A 9,743-nucleotide genomic window follows, 5' to 3' on the forward strand; every position below is an offset into this window, starting at 1 on the left:
AAGGCTAAAATGAAGAAAGCGGGAAGCACCTTCAACTTTTTGTTGCCAGGTCCCTTGTCCCGTTCAGCTTTGGCTTTACAAAACCCATCCCTGCAAGCTCAAGCAGTGCCTGGATATTCCACCCATACCTGAATTAAGTGTGATGGGTTTTTTTTCCTTTTTTATATCTTTATCTTCCTGACACCTTTTCTGTCATCTCAGCATGGACCTGTTTGAGCTTGGAGGAAGTGCTGCTGGAACATGCTCTCCCAAGCCTGTCTTGCTAGGTCTGTGTCTCACAGGATTCTTCCAAGCAGCTCTCTGAAGAGGTTGGAATTAACTTTGTTGAAGCCCTGGAGATGGTGCTGTTGTCTGCCCTGTTGCCTCAGTATCCTGAGCTCCATCTCATGGTTGCTGCAGGCGAGGCTGCCCTCACCTTTGTGTCCCAAGGTGTGATGTGTTTGAATATTTGGGAACCAGCTCCAATACCTTGTTTGTGGCTTCCTGAGCACCTCTGTCGGGGGGGTGTCAGCTAGAAAGCACTTGTGAAACCTCCAGGAATGTGCCCCTCTGGCTGGCTGAGTGCTCCATGAAGACCAGGGCATGTGCATTTTGGGATTTCTGGAAAGGTTTGTCCTAGAGCCCGCAGAAAGTTCTTTACTCTTCAGCTTTAAACAGCTGATGGGAAAGACTTCAAGGTGTGTGACTATTCAAGCACTGCAGTGACTATATGTGATGACATTTGCAGGGTGCCTTAGGTCCTGAAGTAAGATTCAAGGACGAGCTTTAAATAAATCACAAAACCACTTTGGAAACTTTGGTGTCAGGAGTTCAGCCCCTCATAAATGATTCAGCTTTGAGGCAGGTCAGAGCCACTTCCCCTCTTTTGCCTTTTCCCTCTCCCTTCACATGAATAAAAAAAGGGAAAGAGTGTGCTGGGAAAGGGCAATCTGTGGATTTTAAAGAAAATGGAAATCTTTTTTGCTTTACAGCAGAGAGTGGTGCACAACCCCCAGTGCAATGTGGAAGAATCGAGAGATGTGCTGGGTTTTGTGCTGGGATACGATAGCACGGCGTTACTCCGTTACTGTCTGCCCTCCTATTTATTGCCGGGACAAGAGGCACATTGTGAGCACGGCTCTTCATTTTCTCTTTGCTCATTTCCTATTGCTGCACTGGCCTTGAGCAGGCTTGTGCTTCAACTTGATGAGACCAGAATTAAACAATATCCTGAGAAACAGAAGATATTCTTCATATGATTGATATGTCAGTGGCAGAGTTGGGGTTTTTTTGTTGGTTTCCACTGCTAACAGTGGTTTTCTGGAAAACCCAGAATTTAAATCAATGCTTTAAAAAGTGAAGGGTGCTCTTTACTCCTTGAGCTGTAGAAACTGACAGTGTCGTTAGAAGCTCTGGCTTCCTTCGAGTTGTGTTTATTCCTTTTCCATAAATGAAAGCAAAGCAAGGCTTTTAAAGCACTCTCTCACTTCACTAAAGGCTGGCAATGACACAGATGAGTCCCGGGCTTCGTTCACACTTCTCCTGAGCAGGGCTTCCAAGCTGGTACTATGAGATGCATCTGTTTATGCTTTGCTGAGTTAAAATGCAGCCTGTTAACTTGGGAATGTGTGTCAACTGATCAGTTAAGGAGGGACAAATTGTTTTAAGCTGCTGGTGGTTAATTCTGGACCTAAAACAAACAGGGAAGGGTTTTGCTGTTCCTGGACTCTGAATCCTGAGCCATTGTTCTCGGTGACTCCAGGAATGTTTGGGATTTGTGGAACTTTGCTTCTGAAGCAGCCAAGGCGCCTCCAACTGCTCTTTCTAAGCCGTGTTTGCTCGCTGTTGCTGTGCTTTGCCTCTGCAGTGTTCAGCGTGAACTTTGTTTTCCGCAGGACCTCCAGGCGTGGGTGAACGGCGCTCACGAGAACGGCTTTGTCCTCGTCTCCTTCGGCGCTGGAGTCAAGTACCTGTCGGAAGAGATCGCCAATAAGTTGGCACACGCCCTGGCAAGGCTGCCCCAGAGGGTTATCTGGAGGTAAGGGCAATGTTGGAGGAACTTGGGGTGGTTTGGAGCAGCCTTGTTTCCCCCTGGAGATGCGGAAGATGGAATGGAGCCTGTCTGGGTGGCACAGACGGTGTGATCCTCTGGAAAAACACTTGGCATGAAAATGTTGCAATATCCTCCTAACAAGGAGAAGCAGTGATTGTCATGGCAGAGTAAGGTGTGGGTTCATACCCTTGGAAGGTCTGGGGACAGTGAGAAGTTCAGAACATTTGGGATATACTAACACTATTTTTGATGAAGGAGCTACCCCAGGGCTCAAAAATGAATCCTGATGATGAAAAACCTCAGTTTTCTTTTTTCTTGCCCTTTTCCCTCACTTTTTTAGGCCCCTTTTCCTCTTCCATGTGTAAACACAGGCTTTCATTATTCATTTTCCCACTTGCTTGTCCTTCTGTGAGAAACTGAAGGAAGAGAAATTTTCAGGAGTCAGAACCAGTAAAGAAGCGTTCTCAGTTCTAAAAACGTCTTGAGTAGTGTTCTCAGCTCCCTGTAAAAATCCCCAAACTGTTTAGTCAGCTCTGCTTCATGTCAAGCATTGCTGATATAATTTGGTGGAGTTCATGTGAACATTTTATTTTCAGATACTCAGTGTCTTACACGTCACAAGGGTGTCTCAAGACCCTGCCACACTCTTGGAGTTGTATGAACAGTCTTGATGGCTTGTTCCCCACAATTTTTTAGGGAATGTCCTCGCTGCTGCGTGTAGTTCGAGGATTAAATCCTGCTAATGAACAGGAAAAATGGGAATTATTCAGGCTGTGCTGCACAATCTGTGGTTGTGAAGGTAACATCAGTTTTTGTTTGGAGTAGAGACACTGTTGTGGATCCCACAACACTGCTTGGTTTCTAATTAATAATTCAAATTTATCTTAGTGCTTTTCTGCTGTCCTTTTACTATTTTTTTACTGGGTTATGTCTCTTTAGGAAGCATCCCCTTTTGGAAGAAAATAAATAGGTTTTTTTCTTGAGGATAGCTTTTTTTAATGCCAATGCAACAATTCCATTTAATGCCTTTTATTAAAATTTGGGTAATTTATATATCAATCAGATGGAACTTCAAGTTTTTTGGGGATTCAGGGTTTGGTTTTGTTCCTCAGATCCTGAACCTGTATGTTGGACAGAAAAGTGGTGAGTACTGCTTGGCAGTCTTCATGTCACAATGCCAAATTTTGGGGTTTTTTTGCAGCTCTTTATGCCCTTCTGGTTAGGGAGGACAAACCAGTAACATAATTAATTGATTTTATTAAACCAGCATAAATAATGTAGGCTTTTTTTTGACAGACAGAAGTACAAGCCTGTTGCAAAGGTGCATGTCTTGCTTACTTGGGAGTGTGTAGCTGATTCTTTGGGAAGTTGCAGTTCCAGTGCTCTTAATGAACCAAGCAGCTCAATCCTTTAGTAGTTCCTTTGGAGGGTTTGATAACTGTTTCCATTTCATGTTACTGGTTTAGGTTTTCAGGAAACAGACCAAGGAATTTAGGCAACAATACCAAGCTGATCGAATGGTTACCACAAAATGACCTCCTTGGTGAGTATCTGCTTCCATTGTTTATTGGTTATTTTCACTTGAGTTCAGTTTGTTCTTTCAGAAATACTCTACTGAGTTAGCAGTGATTATCAGACCAGGATAATTTCTGTCATGGAGCAAGGATGTTAAATTAGGATCTGAAGAGAGAATTGAATACCCCTCTGTGAATTGTCTTTCCCTGATAGGAATTTCACATTTTCCTTAAGTTCAAACACTGTTCAAGGAGGGGTCATGAAACTGAGCGTCAGAATAAGTTTTAGGAGTCTGTAAATATTGTTTTATAAATACAAGGAAGCTCTACCAGAACTTGGGCACGTGTTACAAGCTGATAAGCCTTCTGTTGAGCCGAGGTGCTACAGGTTCTCAGGGGAAAATTAAACTTGATAGTTTAGTTTTTCTCGGGGGTACCTGCAGGTCTGAGGGGCCACAGAATATCTGACTGTTTCTAGGAGACCTGGATGTGTGTGTGTTCCCAAAAGAGCTCAGACTGGGAGCTGATGAGTGCATTAAACATCAGTGTGTGTGTGTGAGCTGGAGAATTTCCCACAAGGTAGTGATTAGGCAGGTGCCTCCTGAAGCAGGTAGATTTGTTTTGGTTACAGGATTGCTCTGAGGCAGGCTGCTTTTTCCATCACATGAGGCTGTTGCTGTGATTGTCAGGCCTTGCTAACCTCAAGTAAGGGCACGTGAAGCTTTAGGAGTGTGACATGGATTGTCCTGCCATTAAAAAAGTTAATTCCGTACAAAACTGTGCTCACGAGTACAGCTGAACCTGCTGGAGTCACCACCTGCAGCTGCTCAGGAGCAGGCAATACTTAATAATTACTCCATTAATCACTTTACAGGCCTCATACAAGTGAGAATTTGCTTTGCTTTGGCTGCTCTCTCTCTTACTCTGTGTGTGAGGAAATGATTTAATGCGTGAGGAATTTCAGCAGAGTGGGTTAAGGCAGGACTTCGGAACAGGCTGCAGTCCTTTTTACCAGCCGGAGTTGCAGCCGTAGAAGAATGGTGATAAATTTGTCATACCCAGGTGCTTGGGTAGCTTAATACAAAGGAGGCAGGAGTGTATTTTGTAACCTTGATGCCTCTTGTGGTTGCAGGTCACTCTAACATTAAAGCTTTCCTCAGTCACGGAGGCTTGAACAGCATTTTTGAAACCATGTACCACGGGGTCCCAGTGGTGGGCATTCCCCTCTTTGGAGACCACTACGATACCATGACCCGTGTGCAGGCCAAAGGCATGGGAATACTGCTCAACTGGAAGACCATGACTGAGAGCGAGCTGTACGAAGCCCTAGTCAAAGTTATTAATGACCCCAGGTATGGAATGAGCAATTGTTTGTGCATGAATATGGATGTGAAGCCTTCATGCAGTGGAAAAAAAACCTGTGTTTTGTTATTTGTGCCTACACTTGAGGCAAGTCTGGGTGTTTGTCCCGTTTCTCAGGATTACCCAACAGCTGAGGTTTCTGTGTGGGTGCTGGGCTCGTTGCTCAGCACCAAAACTCAATTGTCTCACTTGCTCTTGGTAGCAGTTGCCATGTGGAGGGCACAGAGGTTAGGGAAACAAACCTGTCCCGACTTATTCTGTGTTGCACACCGAGGTTCCCTTTGTGTCTGTCTTGATTACTCCACGTGAGCAGTGTGGCTGTGGTGCTGCCTGCGGGGCCTGCAGCAAGATAGACATACATGGTTTGGGTTGTAGCTAAAATGGGGTGGCATTTAGAAAGAGGGACTCGAAGTTCTGTGATTTTATAAGAAAAAATGAAATAATTTGAGGTGTTATTTTCCTTTTCTGGCTCGTAATACTTCTCATATCCAGATGAAAAATAGCGAGGGGTTAGCTGGCAGTATATTGAAGTGGGATATCCCTAATGTTGGAGCTGTTGATGCTTCTTGCTTTCATGGGAGCTGAATCTTTCTGGGAAAGGAGATTGTTGTCAGGAGCAAGCAGCAGGGTAGCGGCAGAGTGGGGGAATGCTGATAGCAGCCTCGATAACATGAGTTTCATCACCTTCCCCTTGTGCAATTATCCTCAGTGTAAAGGCAAGTGCTGTGTAAATAACCTGTCAACCCTGCAGACAGGAGAGGAAGAATTTGAAAGGGTTCAGCTGCTGGGTTGAAAAACCAAAAGTTTTGGGTGAAACCCTGGAGCCGGGTGGAAATGGTTTATTGCAAAATCAACCCTGGGTTTCTCGCTGCTCTGCATTTCTCTGGTGTGAATTGCACAACGGAGTGAGATGACAGCTTTTTCCTCTCTTCCTTGTTTGCTTTCTTCCCCCCAGCTACCGGCAGCGGGCGCAGAGGCTGTCGGAGATCCACAAGGACCAGCCTGGCCACCCCGTGAACCGGACTGTGTACTGGATCAATTACATCCTGCGCCACAACGGAGCCCAGCACCTCCGTGCCGCTGTTTACAGCATCTCCCTCTTTCAGTATTTCTTACTGGATATTGCCTTGGTCCTGCTAGTGGGTGCTGCCTTACTTTACTATGTTTTGGCCAGGATGACCAAATTAATCTGCAAGCAGAGCAAACATCTCTGGTGCAATGACAAACATAGCGCTGTTAATGGACACTACCAGAACGGGATCCCCAATGGCAAGTATAGAAGAAACGGCCACATTAAGCATGAAAAAAAGGTGAAATGAGCCAACAGCCCCGTGTAAAGTAGCAATGAATCAGATCAGTAATCGAATTTTATCGCTGTAACTTTAGTCTAACAACTACTTAAAACCTCAATAAGCAGTTCTAACACTCCCCTTCAGTATGTAATATTATGTGACAAAATTCTACGGAACTAAGAGAAGTCTTGAGAAAAAAGAAAAAAAAAAAAAGGCAAGCACAACCTAAAATGGAAAATATTTTATTCTTAATACTGATGCAGAGAGGTTATTTTGGCACTGAAGTTTTTAGAAGCCTTAATTCTCTAAAGTTCTGTACAATGACCGTATTTATGAATTTTCAGCTTTTAAAAGCTCAGTGTGTGTGTCCCAAATGAGGAGAGGTTTCTTTTTATTTGCAGAGGTGTTCTCCTTTTATTTTTTTTATCGTTTTAATATCTCCATCCTTTTAGCTGAGACAACTCTCTAGTGCTAGTTCTATGTTTCCTTTGTGGAAGGTTTCAACCCGCTGTGTACAAGAATGCTGTTTAAAACACAAAGGATTTCCCCCAGTCTTTAGGCGAGAAATAGCGAGTTGTGGACTGAGAACACAGAGGTTAAAAAAAAAATTTTAAAAAAAGAAATAATCTCAATGAGCACTGAAGAAAAATGGCAAAAATATGTATTTGTTTTACTGATAAAGCTGCATGACTCTTCTGCTCGCTACCAGTACTTTGGAGAAAAGGGTTCTGAGCAAGTCCACAGTGTGTCCTAACTTTAACCGAGACAAATTCTGATTTGTCGCCTTTCTCTGCATACAGAATTGATGCCACGAAATTATTAGGGAGTCTTATTTCAGTTCCAAATACGGCTGTGTGGGAAGTAGGTTTGCATAATTAAGAAAAATAAGTGAAACAACAAAACAGCAACAAAAAAGGAAAAGGAAAAAAAAAAAGGAACTTGTGAAAACCTAGCCCTGTGCTTAGTGCAGAAGGTTTTGTAATTGGCCCAGAGCTGTGCAGACTGGAACCACTCCTGGGGGTTTGTTTCAAGGGAACAACCCCCACACAGCGCTCCCCCCGCGCCCCCCCAGAGTTGAATGTCTTTCCTGTTAATTCTCATTAAGTTCTTTCTGAATCGCAATGTTGTAGATGTTCTCTTTCAATGGTTGTATCTGGAAAAACAGAAATATTACCTTCTATTAGTCTGGGCCACGCAATCCATGTTCCGCCTAGTTGCCAATAGGAATTCCGCGCCGCGGGCGGTGTCCAGCCGTCCTGCCCGGGGCTGGTGGGGGATGTGTGTGGGGTGAGGCCTGGCCACCTGGCGAGTGCAGAGGTGGCCCCCTGTCCCCCCCCTGCCCTCCAACCATCTCCTTCAATCATTGTCGCCGACACGGGACGCCGGCGGTGGTGCGCGCTCCCTGGGCGGGAATGCCGGCCGTGGAATCGTTGCTTGCCCTGCTGAACCAAAGTTGGCAACTCTGAGTTTTATTTCCATGTCATTCTGTTTACTTGGAATTTGCACTACACACGTTGTGAGTGTACGCTTTATTTATTTGTAGTTGGAGGTGCCGTGGCTGAAAGAGAAAGGAGGGAAGCCCGTTTTTTGCCTTGTGTCGCTCACTAACATGGGAGGAGTTGGGATGATGACGGGATGCTGAGCTCATCTTCATACACAGTGATGCAATATTTCATCACCATTCCATCAGGAGCCTCGGTCCTACAGCAATAAATAACAGTGCAGATACGTTTCTAATACGCAGGGCGGCTACTCGTGCTGCTCTCTGAATACTTGAAGATAAAAAAAAAATGGTATTATAAATATAAGCCTCTTAGCTATACCTTTTTACAATCTCGCAGCCCGTGGCAACTACAGGAGCACACAGAGGCGATGAATGGTGGGATGGTGAGAAGACTTCGAGTGTATGAATGACTTGGTTTAGAATGTGGGGGTTTTTTTGGCATTAAAGAAGGTACAAAAGCACTGACCGGATGATTAAGCATAATTTAATCTCCACTGTGATAAAACTTAAGCAATAAACATGGATTTAATAGAGAAATTCTGTTGTTGCAAGTATATTTTTGTTCAAACCGAATGCCAGTTGTCTCAAAGGACCCACCGTGTGTGTGTACAGAAATGTGGATGTTTGTTGGGGTACACACAACTTGTCAGTGTTTCATGTGGTGCATGATATCTATTTGAAATCAAAAATAATGCTATTTTTTGTGAGTGTAGGTGCATGTCCTGTAGGAGCTTTGAATTGAAAGCTAAAATGGTTAATTACGTTCCTTCGAAGCTAGAAGTCACCTTTTTTGGAGTTGGTGGACGTACGTGGCACAGTGGTTTCAGTCTGGTTGTTTTCCTGTACGTGGTGAGCTCATCCCTTCAGGAGCAGGGCTGGAAGGCTTTTCACAGCCATGTTAGGTGAGATGATGGATGTCTTGAGTAGTCTCTGTGTAGGTACAAACTGCTGCAATTCTTTTGCAAGAAGAGGCAGTTGCTGCCTTAATTGTATTGCCAAATTCCCCATGACTCTGATCCACCTCATCTCTAGAAATACCTGTTGTGTTTCAACTTTCTTCAGAGTTCAAGCACAAGCTGTTACTGTGGTTATTTCCATCTCCCTTTCACCACACAGCAAGCAAATTGTTCCTGTGTTTCAGACACAGAATGGAGCAGTGATGGCTGTTGGTGCCCAGCCAGTGTTGAAACCAGCCAGATGGCTGAAGGAATGTTAAAAAAGGGGTTTAAAAATCCATGTGTAGCTCCAGACTGCATCACGATATCAGGACCGAGGCTTTAGTCACCCCTCTGATCAATGTTAGTTATTGAACAGGGAAGACACTTAAAAGAAACTGAATTAATCTTCCAAGACAGTGCTCTGCCACTGATTGGGAAATGCCACAGTTGGGCCTTGCTTGTCCTAGTGAAAATCACACCATTTGAAAGTTATAAACCTGATTTGTGGGGGTGTGTGTGTTTTCTCCAACAGAAGCCAGCAAATGCAGAATCTTGTTTCCCTGTAAAATGATGGAACTTGTTATGTTGGGCATTCCTGGTTACTCTGTAACGAAACAGAAATTGGGTAGAGAAGATTGTGTTCCTCATACAGGGAGGGGATGGATGGAAGGTTGAACAGTATTTAGGGAAACCTTGGCAACTCCTATTCTGGAATTTACTATTAGAGCAGGGGATAGAATCATCCAATTGTTCAGGTACATGAGGCTTTCATTCCTCAGGTGTTAAGTAGTAGTTAAGGAAATGAACAGCTCAGGAATGCTGAACCTTCCTTGGGTTGCTACTGAGCCAATTCAGGAATTGCTCCCTAAAAGAGCAGTGTGGGCTGGGATTGAAGGATTCCAGCCTGTCAGGCGGGTTTTTGAGGCACAAACAGCAGCATTCCCTAGTTTAGGAGTGCTGGTCTGTGGAAAAGAGAAGCACTGACTTGGCGGAATCGCGCTGCATGGTACTTGTTAGATATAATTATATACCAATATAATTATGTTTTAATGAAATCATGGTATCTCTGGGAGTAACAGCTGGTGGGGGGAATAGTTGCTA

At 44.2% G+C, this 9,743-nt stretch overlaps 1 protein-coding gene across 4 annotated transcripts in view; it reads left to right on the plus strand.

Moving 5' to 3' along the window:
* UGT8 (UDP glycosyltransferase 8) overlaps positions 1-8,241 on the plus strand; it is a 34,796-nt gene extending 26,555 nt beyond the window's left edge. For 3 of the 4 annotated variants that reach the window (XM_058838518.1, XM_058838520.1, XM_058838519.1), the window contains exons 3-6: positions 1,875-2,017; positions 3,499-3,575; positions 4,679-4,898; positions 5,864-8,241. In XM_058838518.1, the coding sequence (XP_058694501.1) occupies positions 1,875-2,017; positions 3,499-3,575; positions 4,679-4,898; positions 5,864-6,227 (804 nt within the window). In that variant the 3' untranslated portion in view covers positions 6,228-8,241. The remainder of the gene's footprint in view (positions 1-1,874; positions 2,018-3,498; positions 3,576-4,678; positions 4,899-5,863) is intronic. The other variant, XM_058838522.1, reaches the window with a different exon arrangement.
* The last annotated feature ends 1,502 nt before the right edge of the window (positions 8,242-9,743 follow it).

This window comes from Poecile atricapillus, chromosome 4 (assembly GCF_030490865.1).
Source record: "Poecile atricapillus isolate bPoeAtr1 chromosome 4, bPoeAtr1.hap1, whole genome shotgun sequence".
In the NCBI taxonomy this organism is placed as follows: domain Eukaryota; kingdom Metazoa; phylum Chordata; class Aves; order Passeriformes; family Paridae; genus Poecile; species Poecile atricapillus.